The 16,009-nt window shown below is 34.0% G+C and overlaps 1 protein-coding gene across 4 annotated transcripts in view; it reads left to right on the top strand.

Moving 5' to 3' along the window:
* The window catches only part of LOC123674125 (cyclin-dependent kinase 14), a 179,958-nt gene that overhangs the window by 56,669 nt on the left and 107,280 nt on the right, over nucleotides 1–16,009 (top strand). For 3 of the 4 annotated variants that reach the window (XM_045608992.1, XM_045608995.1, XM_045608994.1), the window contains exon 2: nucleotides 12,962–13,066. In XM_045608992.1, coding sequence (XP_045464948.1) covers nucleotides 12,962–13,066 — 105 coding nt within the window. Of the gene's footprint in view, nucleotides 1–196; nucleotides 344–12,961; nucleotides 13,067–16,009 lie in introns of those variants that run through there. The other variant, XM_045608993.1, reaches the window with a different exon arrangement.

The following is a 16,009-nucleotide window of genomic DNA, read 5'->3' as shown; positions in this document are numbered from 1 at the left end:
TCACCATTATCTACTTCAGCTCGAAAATCAAGAGTGTTATCGAACAATGACTTATAATCCAGTTCCGAAGTAGCTCCAGCAGATACACAAACATCACAAAATTCCAATCAAATAATGAAGTGATGTATCGGGTGCATTGTTAGTTGTTGTTGTTTGACCTCGCAAGAAGTTATATTTGGTACATTATTGTTCAACGCAGTCATGGTTCTCTCTTCGTGAACGAGATCACGTTAATCATTGGAGTGTCAGTGATCCAACAGTTCGCCGGGAAATATTATTGTGTCGAGAGTGTGCTATTTCTGTTCTACTTCCGAGATGAATTTGTGGCGAAGATTTTCCAGATGTGAGTAATGGTTCTTGCGGTTTCCTCACGATGTGTCTTGAAGCCGGATTCTGTTGTTTCGGTTTTTGGTTGAAATTCGACCGCACCTTCTGCGGTTGTACCCTTCAAGAATGATATTTGAAATGAATTGAGGTGGAATTTGTGACGAAATGAGCTATTCGCGTGCTTGTTCATCTATCCATTTAATACTTTATCAACTCCTACAATCTTAAGTCTGAGTTATTCCCTGAAAAAATCATGTATAGGGTGTTAATTTACGATTCTGATTAGGGTAACTTAACCGGTTTTCGGACACTCAACTACTTTTTTGTATTGAAAATTTATAAAATGGTTCAAGTTTTGCTTGAAACAAAAATTCTCGGCGTAAATATATTTTTTGAAGTTTGAAGAATGCATTAGGGCAAGAAGAAACATTAGAAACGAATTATTTGTTTGATTAGAACTAATAAGGGTCAAAAAGTCAATTTAACCAGTTGTCAGATAACATAGACAAATTTTCAGACGCTGATGCACCATTTTTCGGACAACTAGTCGCAAAGCAGTACTTTTCGATAACAGATCATCGTGGGACAAAAAAATGGCAATTAGTAACACAAAGTATTGTGAAATTAAACATTTTTATAATACTCTTTAGAATCGTAACAAAAATAAAATTTATCATAGGTAAGTTGTTATTCTACTCGATATACAGGGTGGCCACTTTTTCAATGGGATTGTATTGGTAACTTTTAAACCATAAGAGTTAGAAGGTCGGTCAAATGGAGAAAAAGTTGCATGCATAGAAGCATTATCAAGCAGTTCAAACAAATCGAGATTATCAGGGCCGGTTATTGAGATATCATAAAAAAAATAAATTCTGTCTTTTTGATTTTCCTTTTTTTCCCACTTTATTTCTAATATTATCAAAAAATGTTACAGGAATTTTTTATTCGACAATAAATTGTTCTCAATTTGACGTAATCAGATTTCGTATCCAACGTTTCGTGCTCTCTGGGCCACCCTCAACCTCATTTTTTTCAATACGGACCTGTATATTTTATGACACTTTTAACGCTGATTTCAACGATACATCATACAATGTCATTCAAAGTTGATTTTCAGGTGATTTTGACCCTTATCCAAATTTTTTTGGGTCGGATCTGTATTACATTTCGGTAAATTTAGTTTAATTAACAACAAGCAATACATTTCGATGAGAAAATCAACTTACTCATCTTGAACTAAATGGAACATATCAGAATAAAATCAAGAAACAAGTAATAATTATTTACATATTTCAATTTATAATAATTAAACGAATTATCATTTAATGAAAGAAAAATCGAATGATTATTCGAAAGTAAATGAAAATCAATGAAGTAAGTGTTCGAAATGTCCACCATTTTGTAAAATGCACTTAACGGTTCTGGAACCCATACTTCTTATACATTTGCTTATTTCGTCTTCTTGAATACCTTTCAATACATTCTCAATCTTCTCGCTAGAAATCACTATTGTTGGATTTGTCATTTGTTCCAGAATCGAACTTTATTTTGATATTATTACGATATAAGTTTTGCAAGGCTTGGTATTCAAATTTAAAATCATTTTATTCGCGTCTCTTGACTATTTTATCAACAACAGTTTTTGATTAATTGCATTCACTACAGATCCGACCCAAAGAAAATTGGATAAGGGTCAAAATCACCTGAAAATCAAGTTTGAATGACATTGTATGATATATCGTTGAATTCAGCGTTAAAAGTTATTTCGAAAAGTGTCATAAAAGATACAGGTCCAGAGAGCACGAAACGTTGGATACGAAATCTGATTACGTCAAATTGAGAACAATTTATTGTCGAATAAAAAATTCCTGTAACATTTTTCGATAATATTTGAAATAAAGTGGGAAAATCAGAAAAATCAAAATGACAGAATTTACTTTTTTATCTCAATAACCGGCCCTGATAATCTCGATTTGTTTGAACTGCTTGATAATGCTTCTATGCATGCAACTTTTTCTCCATTTGACCGACCTTCTAACTCTTATGTTTTAAAAGTTACCAATACAATCCCATTGAAAAAGTGGCCACCCTGTATAACAAAAAATAAATTCTTAGTCTGATCGTCGTACGATAAAGCACTAAAATAATGATGTACGTTTGCACAGAATTATTTTTTGGGCACATGTCACATACGACATACGTAGTCTTTTTCAGCTGCATCATTATATACCTGACATATCAGTACATTTGATGAGGTGATACCACCAAGGGCATTTGTCACAGCCTATATTCTTGTTCTCATCTTCAGCATCGCCAATGAGCTCTTCTTTACAGAGGGTGCATAAAATTTTATCTTTGTTTGAGCTATATTATCTTTTAGACTTGCTTTTTTCTTATATGTCTTTTTGGTTAGTTTTGTTTGATTTTGATCCTTCTTTTCTTCCTTGTTTTTTCTCGCCAAATTAACCTTTTCTATTTTTATATCTAATCTGAATCGATTTCGGTATTCTTTTTGGTTGGAATTCTTTCGTTTTTGGGGTTGTGATTATGCATTGAGTGCGACAACGTAAAAATGATCGATAACTGAGTGAATTCGATACAGATCACATTATAAGATTACGTGATGGTGGTTTTTCATTCAGAAATGCGCATTTACCGTAACCAATCCTGTACTGTAAGGTGTACGTTGTTATTAATCCAGAGAAGGTCAAGAACGTGGTAGAAGAGGAAGTAGACAAACAGACAAATAAGGTCCAAGACCGCCATCTTCGAATAAATGCATTGAGAGACCGATTATCGAAAATGAGATCGATGATTTCCAAACGAAGGACGCCCTGTTGCCCTTTACACAGTGTACCATGTAATTAGAGATTTTGGCACATCTTCTGGTTCAGCTGACGGCTCATCATCGATAGCAACGTCAATATCTTGCCGTGGCCACCCATATGTCCTTATCTTTCATCTATCGAATATTTTTGGAACATGATGTGTAGAATTGGTTAAAAAATTGGCCAATCCTCCACATAATACTTACTATCTCCAGCATGCATTACATTGCCTGGGATGCAATACCTCACCGGCTGGAATCTATGTCAAAAAAATGCAGAAGTGTCAAACTAATAAAGGTGGTGTTTGGTTCAATTTCTTTGAAATTCAACTTCAATTACTACTTTTGATTACATTTGTGATAAGTTGGGACGAAAAACTTTAAAGCCTTCTCGGTAATGCATTTTTTTTGTCACAGAATAGTTATAACAAAATAGTTACGAATCCACATAATGTCACTTGATCTCTTCTTTTGGAAGGTGGTTTTTTCAACCTTCATAAGAACGCTAAAATTTATTTTTATTTAATGATTGAAAACAATTCAATAAAATTCGATGGCAATCTTCAAGAATACATGATTATAAAATGTTAAAGCCAACAAAAACATTTTTTTTTGGTATATCCAATATACAATACAATGTTCGTAGCCTTTCTAAATTCAATGTCATGTAACAAAAATATACTGTATAGGGAATAAAGAAAAAACACCATGTAAATTTGGTATGTCGTTCAGCTATATGTTTCGCCAATTTGGGTGATCAGACTTGTATAGTCGATGGCGATTTACCAAATAGCATAATTCCTTTTCAAAACAACAGTTGACCTCCCACTCCTATAAATCTTTGTTGAAATCATGACGGATCGAGTAACTATTATATTTCAATGTCACGAGTCGAATCGCCAATGTTGAAAAAAAAAACTTTTTATATGGAAATGAATGGAGGATAATTGCGTTCACCAATTCAAACTGATACGATATGAAATTTCAAATTTTAGTGACGCACGACGGTAATTTATGAATCAAATCTTCTGTATCTATGTAGGTCGAGGATCGAAATTTATTGGGTGCGATTATCGATCATTATCTCATGCATAGAAACCGCGTTACAGGAATAATAGGATTAGAGCACACTGGTGGTGTGACTACCGTTTAGCGAATATACGAGGTGTTCCTAGTTCGAATGCCTATATTAAAAGTTCTTGAAAACTGGGCATATTTTATATTATTTGGTATTTTTTTATGATTAAAAATTATTTTGCGACTAAATAGGTACTTCCGGTTATATAGGAAACTAGCTGAAGCCCGCGGATTAACCCGCTCTCTGAAATGGGCGGACAGAACCATAGTGAAAAATAAAATGAATAAAAAAACCTATCCTAAGACGTGCTATTTTTTTTCAATCGAAATTAATTGATTATCTGGAGATTTCACGCGAGACAGGCTAACGTTTAGCTCTAAGTCGATGCCGACCAGTTTAAAAGTTTGTCTCTGGGATTTATTAACTTTTATTCTAAGAAGAACTATTTCATCCACAGTTGTTGAATACCGCACTCTCCCAATATTCCTAACGATCCCCGACCAAGTCTAGATACGTAGTGAGGTTCAGAGAGCGTAGCTTGGTCTTTATACACTTACTAGCGTTCACGCCACACCCATTTCATTCATAGTAATAATAATGTTTTCATTTCATATTATCTCTCAAAGTATGCGTCCAAATGAAGAACTTTGAGAAACAAAGTTCATCTTCATGAAATTACCTTCACAATGATGTTAATTTTATAAGTGAGGATTCTAACGCTTGTCTCATAATGATGTTCGGAACTCACCTTTTTTCTATATTTTTTCATTATTCAAGTTGAATGTGTGTCGACAACTAGGCCATTGACACATGGTACAATGTTCTATTCCTCTAAGTATTACAGGTAATAATGTTTACAAAATATAAGTATTTACAGAAAAGGAAACGTAGTCCAAATTGTGTCAAATTATAACTCATTTATGGAAGATAGATATATGGTGTCCCGGACTTAATTTTTTCAGATCTGCTCAAAACAATAATTTTTGTAGAACATTGTGCTAACGTACAACTCTAGCGCACACGTGAAAAGAATTTCGATAGCCCTTTTTTTCATCTACTTATTTCAGTCGAACTCACGTCGGTCCAGATGCCATGGGAATATTGAGATAAAATTTGGCCTATGATACTCGGCCTTCGACAGGCGAAAGAAATTTTGAAAATGATTCAGTAATTAAACATTTACAGTGTTCTTAATAATTCTTGATGATGCTATACAATAGGTTTTCTCTTACTCATAACGCCCCAGACTTGCTTCATGGGTAAAATATCTGGATATCGGGGTTGCTACACCAACAAATAGAATGAGTTTTTTATTTCAGTATTCCGAAGGTATACTTGCTATAATATTTTGTCGGAGAAAAAGATTCTCTATTCTGAGTTGGCTCCATAATCCCAAAGGTATCCTTAGAAATAAGAGAAATAAAAAAATGAATGAGGGAATTTTGATCATAAAATGAACGAGCAATTCAAGTGGCATATTATTTTTCACTTTAAAAAAATTCGAAGCAATAAAAAAATTGGATAATTGTGTAGTCGACTGTTTAATTATACTAAGATTTGGGGTTTATTAGGAAAGCTGGAGTCTGAGAAAAAAGAGAAACCACTTGTTTTATTGAGTGCTGTCCGAATAAACCCAAATCTAGCAATAAAAAAACTAAGTTTTTAAGAAATAACCCCTATCTCAGAATACAAAGCAATATGTCTTTATTTTTTCATGCATAATCGCCCAAAGAAAATTTTCGCCCTTATTTACTATAACAATTGTATATTTTGGAATACTCGTTTTTTACTATTTATCATTCAAATTAATGAATAACTCGCCATTGGATCAGAAGGAAAATATTTATCTAAATATTTGGGAGCTTGTTTCTTGCCTTTCACACTTTAATTCGAGTGAATTCAATTATTGCATTTATCAATTTAAACCAATAAAAAATATTTCTAACAATTCAAATGCTTCACAATGCTCGAACAATGATCCAAGAAGAACTCTTCTCCCATATGGACTCATTTCATGCAAATCCTATCTACGTGTGGGTGAATGGATACGTGGGTAGTAACAATTTTTTTTTCTTCACTTAGTTGCACCACGTCTTACGTAACGTTCATACACCTGTTCGGGAATTAGAGAAACTATTCAACGGCAACATGAATAAATGTTGTAGTGCAATGGCTCGACAAAGCCCACATCCCTTTCATTCAATGCGAAAAACGAAATATTATCTGGTCGGATTACTCTCGGCTTGTCGCATGAAACGAGCAGAGCGGATTGCGCCGTTTTGATGCTGTTATCGAGTGAACGCATCGGCAAAGCTTAGAGTTTAGTCGTGAAATGGAAATCTCCCTTCTATTGGGAGCTTGGAAAAAGTCTTCGTTTCGTAATATTTGCTCTTTTTATGTGAAGTTTTAGGATTTGTTTGTGCGAAGCGGTGAGTTTTCGGTTTACTGTCTGTAATGTTTGATTGTTTATTAGCGTACTGAAGTCCAATAGATATTTATGATTATTCAATTCACACTTTGGTTTGGATTTTTTTCAATTCAATTTTGTGGCTTATCCTTCAAGCAGAATTGAAAAATGACCCATGAATGTGATAGTATTTTTCACGGGCTATCCAAATATGTTATTGGACAAACTATCGAACCAAGGCATGGAAAGTTTTTGAGGAAAAACCGTTTTTCAAAAAAAAAAAACAATGTATTGTGAATTTGACCGCTTTTCAGATTATGATGGTCTATAGACAATTTCTTTCCAATTATTTCTTTATTTGAAGTTTCGGTTTTCAAGAAAAATTTTTTCTTGTAAAATATATATAATATTTTTTTCATATTTTCTGAATGCTCAATAGATTCTGAATCCGAATATGCAAATAAAGTGGTAGTTTTATATTTATTTCAAGCTACTCCATTCAAAATCAACTTGAGGCAATTCATATTCCATATTCGGAAAATATATCCATGTTGTCTATAGTTCTATAAATATTTGATCGTCAAATTTTAAGTTCTCATTCTCGATTATAATAGAAACCACTAAAGTGGTTAAAGAAGAAGAGGGAGAGAGATTATAATAGACGCTTTATATTTCGGCTTTTATTATAATCGAGAATGATAACTTCAAAATTTGACAATCAAATATTTATTGAACCACAGACGCATGGATATATTTTCTGAATATGTAATCTGAATTTCCTCAGGTTAATTCTGAATGGAATTGTTTGAAATAAAGATCGTTTCGAATTATTATTCTGTGACTCAAGTTGAATTACTTTGAATATCAATTACGAATTTGGCCATAGAAGAGGAATTGGATGAAGAATACCAAATTTTGACGCAGTAGAAGTGAAACATTCCTATTTCTCAGATCACGAACAGGTTCTTTCGTTTCTATTGGAGTTACATAATAGGGTTTATTGTCAGTGTTTCTTGAGTGACGCACACAGTTTAGATTCTTCACAACACTGACTTGTTCCAACTTTGTCCACTAGATTCACTATACGCTCTATTGCGTTCGGAATCCAGACAAATAAATTGTCATTCAAATAATTACGGTGCCGTTGAAGGAATTGGCTTATTTTCATAAATATGAGTATTTGAGGATCGATTTCAGTATAAATTGATAGACAGAAGGAACGAGGTTAATACCAGTAAGTTTGAATCCTGTATCATTCCTCAGATTTTGTAAAAAGCCGTGTTTATTAGTTGAACTTCAAGTTCGAACTTACTGGCATTAATCTCGTTCTTTCTGTCTATCAATTCATAGTAAAATCGTATCTTAAATAATCTTATTTATCAAAATAAGCCAATTTCTTCAAAGACAACGTACTAATTTGAATGACAATTTGTTTGTTTGAATTCCGAACACTGACAGGAGAACTAAAATGTCGGCGTGTGACGTCATCATTAATAGAGCGTATTACCGGCCAAGAAGGTGCTTCACGGCGACCCGAATGTGCTTTAGTTTTGCAAACTGAGACTGCACAATTTTCACGATTTTCGTATCGAATTTTAACAATTTCAATGCGCTGTTGAAGCGTTTATCGTTCCATTTTCAGTATTGGCGTAGTTTTTACTTGTCAAATACCAAGTGATGACAGCTTTAAGAGTGACAGCTGGCTAGATATCAAAAATGAAACCTCTTATTGGAAAACTCTTACATGTCTTTCTTCAAGATTCTTTCTTCAAGGAAGAATGATCCAATCACAATTCGATACTCCTCAGCGCCGCATCATGAACACCAGATGGAGTAATATTCAAATTCGTCACATCCACGGAAGTCATAATGCGACGTTAAATTGTGTAGATGACAGGTTCTCCTGTCACAGACGTCACGTATAAGAGACAAGGAAGAGCATCCGCATCCGTTCCCAGACCCCCAAATAGGGCAAACCGACACCATCGTTAGGAAGTCGCCGGCTGAAATTTATTCAGTTATGTTCATCCTCGATTTACAATTTCGTCCGAAGAGTCTCCAGACTGGGGAAGAGGGAATCTTCAGATTTAATTGTTTGCATTGAGTTTTGGCTGTTCGTCATGGCTACCACTCTATTTTCCGCGATATTAGCTAACGCGATATACAAAGAAACTCTGCCAATGCTTTCTCGTGTTCTTTTCGCTCGCTGGAATGTAAGCACTTATGACCCAACCCGAATCCACACATCAAATTTCGTCAAAATGGAACCAATAGAACGTGAGATACTGAGGATCTCACATTTACGCTTTTGTATTGCTCATCGTGCATTTGAGTAAGCTTTAATTCCTGCAGAAAGCACTCAAGACCTTACTCTAATATCCAGACCTTACTCTAATATCCAGACAGGTTGTTGTTCAGGAATTGTCTAAAATTCATTTCCATCAACATTTTTGATTACGAGATTTTCTCTTCTCAAAAGCGATCATTAAAGTTACTTCTGCCTTCGGTAGCCTCAAAAGTAACAACTAAATTTGGTGACATTTTGACGGGCATACGCTGCGTCGAACAATTGTTCAGAGTGGCTGAAAGCAGAGATCAACTCGCCATCGTGCTTGCCAACGTCAGGGGGACCTGACAGGGCACATTGAAGAAGAAGACATTTTGATGGTATTATATTCGATGTGTTTTGAACCTAAAATGCTTTGGAAAGGAATAGAAAATACTGAACAACCTAGTTCAAACAAGTGATAATCGGAGGGAGCAACGTCTGGAGAATAAGGCGGGTAGGATAGGACTTCCCATTTCAATGTTTCCTAGTATGTTTTGATCACTATCGCAAGATCGGGTCGAGCATTGCCATGCTATGAAATCACTTTATCATGTCTCCCGTTGTATTGCAGCCGTTTGTCTTTCAATGCTCGGCTCAAATGCATTAATTAATTTCAGTTGGTTTTACCAACTTATTATACACTATGCCGAGCTGGTCCCCCCAAATGCTGAGCATGACCTTGGAACTGTGAATATTGGAGTCGACGTGGAAGCATGGCCGGGATATCTCCATGAAATTCTGCGCTTGGGATTATCGTAATGAACCCATTTTTCGTCTCTAGTCACAATGCGATGCAGAAATCCTTTCGGTCTCTGCCTTTCAAGCAGCTGTTCACAAGCAAACAAACGACGATCAACATCTCTCGGCTTTAACTCGTACGGCACCCGATTTCCTTTTTTCTGAATCATCTTTTCAGGCGTTTTAAAATGGCCTGTTGCGTCACTCCCAATGATCCTGCCAATTCTTGTTGCATTTGACACGAGTCTTGATCAAGTAATGCCTCCAATTCCATATCTTCAAAAACCTTCTCTCTTCCACCGCCGTGCAGGTCTTCGACGTCAAAATCACCGTTGTTGAAGCGTTACAACCACTCTCGGCACGTTTTTTTACTAAAAGCAGCCTCACCATAGGTATTTGAGAGCATCCGATGAGCCTTAGCCGCATATTTCTTCATATTGAAGCAGAAAATTAAAACCTCTCGTAAATGACGAGAATTTGATTCGTAAGCTGACATGTTTAATCGAGAATAACTTTATGATGCAGACACAAATCGACTAATATTTCAATGGCGTTATGTTTAAAATACCTTTATTTATGACATCTACGATCTATTTATTTCCACTACCATTTACCGCTACATTCATCTATTGCAAAACGGCGGAAGCAAAGTTGTACACTGTGTCCGTAAAGTATGGAACAAATTCATTTTTAGCTAATCCGACCATTTTAAGAAATAATCCTGAAATACGTCGATTTTTGATATTAATTTACCGTATTCTGAAATAATAATCTAATATACACCCCCATTTTGTCTCAATTTTCCGATTACTCTAGCTGATCTGATTCCAAAAATGTATCACATGGTGATTCCAAGTGGAACAGAGTGAAAAAAAAATTAAATTAAATCTAAGCAATAATTAAAACATTCACGAATACCAAAAATATTGTAGTAAGTACTAAACACCTAATACTAATGAACACCATTAAATTACTAAACAAATAATGACATTTCACAAAAAAACTAGACGACTATGTTTTTTTTTGAATTAATAAGAAATAATTTCTTTTATATTCTGTCTGCTAGACCACAAGTATCAAACATGTCTGGAAACATATCATTTTTATTAATCTTAAAATGTAACAAACTAGAGGGTGTTACATTCAAACCAATTTCCGCTAGACAATAAGTATTTTTGATAATATTTTTAATTTAACTAATAAAGAATGTTACGCATTACTTTATGAGCACACACAAAACTATTGTATTTTTGTCCACCCTGTACCAATTGGAATCAACATGTGTCACATTTTTGGAATCAGCTCAGCTAGAGTAATCGGAAAATTGAGACAAAATGGAGGGTGTTCCATTAAAAAAAAAGATGGTGACGTCATAACTCGAAAGTAATTCACCATGTATATTAGATTAGTATTTTAAAATACGGTAAATTAAAATAAAAAATCGACGTGTTTCAGGATTATTTTCTTAAAATGGTCTGTTTAGCTAAAAATGAATTTGTATCCATACTGTACGGAGACAGTGTATGAATTGGTAATAATCCAATGGTGAGCGATGGAAGACATTCACTAGAAACTCGGTCTTGTTCAAAGAAACCCGTCTCTCTTCTTGTATTGTTAAACCAATTTCCAGCAGATTAATCGTGAAATACTTCCACACAACTGTCTCCTCTAGCTGTCCGATCACCGTGAAACGAACACGGATCCACAGAATTGAAACGGCACAGCTCACACGGTGATCACAAAGTTTTCCAAGTTCACATTTCCCAAAGGAACGGCATGCCCCAGCCAATTCGATACTAATGCGCTGGGATTTCTCAGTATTCCGAAAATAATATGGGATGGTGATAAAGTTGAGATACGGTGAAACTTTTCGGTAGTCGGGATTATTATTCTGAAGCACCGTTCGCACTACTTCGTCCTGAGCTTTTATGTTCTGTCGATGTTACTTGAAGATGGGCGACGAAATTTCGGATTGAGTTTTAATGGGAATTCGATAGGGTGAGGGGGTATTGCAGTAAATAGAGTGGGTTATCGTGTGCGGACCATTACAGAAAACTGTAAATCAAAAATTCCAAGTTATTTATGGTTGTCGGGAACTTACGAGTATGTAAAGTTGCTATTGAATCATAAAGTGATGAACATAGATATATGAAGTATACGCAATTTTTACATGCCCCCTACATGGTTAGATTACGTTGTCCGATTGTGATATATTTTCAAATCAACAATTTTACTAAATCGTTATGAATGTATATTATATTTGAGTGATTCCCGATTAAATATGCAAATTTGAATATTTGAAATCCGATATTTTTCCTAATTGTCGAATTTATAATAAGCACAATATTTATTATTTTCTGTATCTACCTGCTGAAATTCAAGGTTTGGCAACTTTTGCTCTCCTAGTGTCATCGGTTGTTTCACGTCGTTTGGCGCGCTTGAAGTTTGTTCTCTGAATTCCTGATATATTTAAGTATTAACTTCAATATATTATAAGTTAATATGAAACGATGATTCACTATGGGATATAAGAAGTGTGTTCTTTGTGGAGAAACTCGCGAATTGTGTGAAATATCGTATCACTGATATGTTTTCATTTCCGCGCGCTTCATGTCAAATTTGATTGTTCATGTTGGGGACGAAATTTGCCTACTGAAAATGACATATGCTTTCTCTATCTATGTTTATTACTCTGAGGATTGAATGAATTTAGGATAAGAGCCGACCTAGATCAGTATGAAGATGTATGTATAGCTTTCCTTGAACGAGCATTTTAGTTGAAAAACAGTCGTTTATACGAATAATTCATAAGGAAGGTTCTGCTTGTTTGCAAGCTGCTATTCATTCCCTGTATATCATTGGTTTATTTCATATAAGATATCGGGGGAGTAATTCATGCGTAATATTAGAACAGAAATAATTTTCAATAGGATTCACCATAACTTTGTTATATCCAATATTCCGAGTGACAAATATTGAAAAAAAAAACTATGCTTGTTAAAAACATAAAAACGATGCTGCAACGAACCTATTGAAATTTGGGATATATGTAGTTCTATAGGAATTTTAGTTATTTTGAATATTCGTGGGTGATAATAGTGTTAACAACAATTGACAATATTTGAACCATCATCGCTACCAAAAAAATAGCTTCCAATTCAAACTTTGAGCTTTCATCTACATATATACTTTCAACATTTATTGTGAATGATGCTACTTTTCAGTTTCAAATGTTGAACGTTTTATTTGTTTCAGGCGTGGGACTACCGACTGGAGTTACAATGCGAGAAAAAAAGAGTGGCGCTTTATCACGAATGCAGAAGATCCGGAAGAGGTTATCACATTCCTTTGGCAGATTATGTGAGTATAATATTTTTCACATAGAATTGCACAATAAATATGAACAACCAAATAATTTGCACAAGCCAGTTTGTATATTATTCCCAAAAAGAATGCAAAATTGGCTTAAAAAAAAAAGTTCAAATCTAATTTGTCATTCAAGAAATTGGATTCATATCTAATTTGTAATGAAAGAAAACCGATGGAATTTGGATCACGATTCTGTTCAAGAACTCAAGGAATATGCTGAGAGTATCTAACTTTTTCTCCTGATATGACACCTGCAGACTTTTCTCTTTTCAATATACAAAATATGATAAGATAGCTCTTTTCATTGGATAGATGTAATATACAATTTTCGGCGAATACTGTAGTCGATCAATGAATATGCGTTCAAAAATGTTTTGGTGGTAGATTCATTGTTGTGAACCTATTATTTAGGTGACACAATAGATTTGGAAAAACCGTATACATATATTCTTCTGACATGGAAGCAATATACGAGTACAGTGTTTTTTAGTGCAAATGCAGACAATTTGGATAGTCTGGATCACTGTTGAAAATTTATCATTTGGTTATGAGATTCTGAGAGTTTTATGCTTTTTGTCAAAAATTTCCAACCCATATAACTCTTGAATGCGTTCGTATGAATTTTCGTAAAAATTTCACTGATTCAAACTATCCAAATTGTCCTCCTGCTTTCCTGCATTGAAACACTCAGTACACTCAAATAAATCGAGTTAACAAAAAGGCATTTTGTTCGGAGTTCTCTTGGAACTGTGAGCATTATAATTCATTCAAAATATACCGGGCGATGTTCATTGTTCATTCAGGTTCAATTTGCATATAAAATTTTCTGTTTTATACTGTCGCGTTGGACAGAAAGAGATAATTTAATAGATTAACGCGTTTTTTGTCTCTTATTTTATCTGCGTCATGCGTATTCTATTTTACTTTTTACTGGGGGAATTATGTAGCCTGGAGATTCTGGCTTTTATTATTCCAGAAACGACGAAGTTTTAGGTTGAGAAGCAATTTCATAGAGACTCGTTTTACGAGTGCGATGGTACAAGATAGATGCTCTCGAAAGATATTGTTTTCGTCTCAAAACGAATTTGTGTATTTATCAGATAATTTGCCAAGAATGACAGTCGGAAATGGTGGAATACAGATGTCCCCAGTTTTTTATCACAAAATATGTACTGAATTAGATATGCGATTGGTACTGATATGAACAATGTGTTGAAGAAAAATTGTGCTTTTGAACTTATCATATCATGTATGATAATTATGTAATTGACTTTTATCGGAAAATTCAATTTGGAATTTTTGTTTCAAAATGATTAATATCACTTGATGTGATGTGATTTTGTTTTGAATTGAGTTTAATAAAAGACTTAAAGAAATACACTCATACACCAACCCGTAATTTTGCGATTGCAAGCTAACATAGCCTGGCATAAAGGATATTAGAATAAGAAGGAATCCAGAAAGATTAGGAAGATTATCTGTTCCTCAGATATTTATTCATCATTTGTTCAATGTTCAGGTTCGGGGTTTACAATCTATTGTGAAAAATCTATTATTGAATTAGTCTCTAGCGAGGATCAATTGAATCATACGTTCTATAACAGATAAGATCGAACAATAATTGTTACTTAAATGATAAGGAAACAGGAATTTACAACAACAAAAAAAGATGATAAATAGCGAAACCCAATTATTCGTAAGCTTGTAACCAGAAAGATCAAACTGCAAATATTGAAAGACTGTAATAATTTGAAAAAACTTGATGTGTTCATTTCTGATAATCTTACAGTACATAAGAGAAAATTGTTGATGGAAGCAAACGCATCTTTGGAAATGAAAAATGTTTGAACTTTCAATTGTTATATCTACGCTAAAATTAAGGGATAACACTCCTAAAACTTCATAAAAGTGTATTGAAGGATGTTATTCGAGCTGTCCCTTTACTGAAAATAATATTCTTCATATTTATTGATTTGACATAAGACAGTTTAAATCTTTAAACAATAAATATATTCAGAAACAACCCTGAAATCAAATTTCACCATACAATTCTTCATATTGTTTTTTGTTGGTGATGTTTTGTAACCTTTTGATTCGAAAAGTTAGTTTGAATTCTCTTTCGAGTCTTTTCGTCAAGTAATGTTTTTGAATCTTTTTTATAGGGAGCAGCTTAAGATTTGTACTACTGTTTATGCAATACTAATAGTATTAATCATTGTTAGAGATGCTCTTTTGATTATTTTAGTTAATGGTAATGTTCGAATGATGCTGCACAACAGGAGCTTAGCTTAGATCTCTCATTCAGAAAAATCTGTTTAATATCACCTGAATAAATTTAAGTGATGAACCTGAATCTTATCACCATATTCGATGATACTATACAGATTCCATACTGCTAGTAGAGAGATATTTCCCCTGGATCAGATCCAAAGCAATTCTGTTTTCTATTTCCCTTTAATTTTCGTAAATTCCGAGTTAATCAATGAGGTATTAAAAGATTTACCTACCTACATACTTGTATATTTGTGCTTATCTCTCAGATACCTTGTTGTGTTTGTAAGCCAGGGATTCATTATCTGACCCTTTTAATCTGTCTTTGAGCCATCTGTATACCGTGCAGTGTTGTCCAGATGGTTATTTTCCTTGCAATCCTTTTTACTATATAATTACTATGTAATTTCAACCCAGTAGGTAATAATTCGCCATGCCTATTAAGCTACCTCTTTTCAATAGTTCTTTCTTGTTTTATGACTTCCTTCAGGGCATATCACAAGGATTTTAGTCAGAGATGACCAGTAATAACTAGTTTGAATTGATGTATCTGAATATTAAAATGAAATTTGATGTTTATCTTTTATTATTCGAATATACGAGAGTTTTTTTTAATTATTTCGTTTTATTTAATGAAGAAAACAATGGATACTGTTATTCATG

This window comes from Harmonia axyridis, chromosome 2 (genome assembly GCF_914767665.1).
Source record: "Harmonia axyridis chromosome 2, icHarAxyr1.1, whole genome shotgun sequence".
In the NCBI taxonomy this organism is placed as follows: domain Eukaryota; kingdom Metazoa; phylum Arthropoda; class Insecta; order Coleoptera; family Coccinellidae; genus Harmonia; species Harmonia axyridis.
Note: the sequence above shows the minus strand (reverse complement) of the source record. Positions and strands in the feature narration are given on the sequence as shown.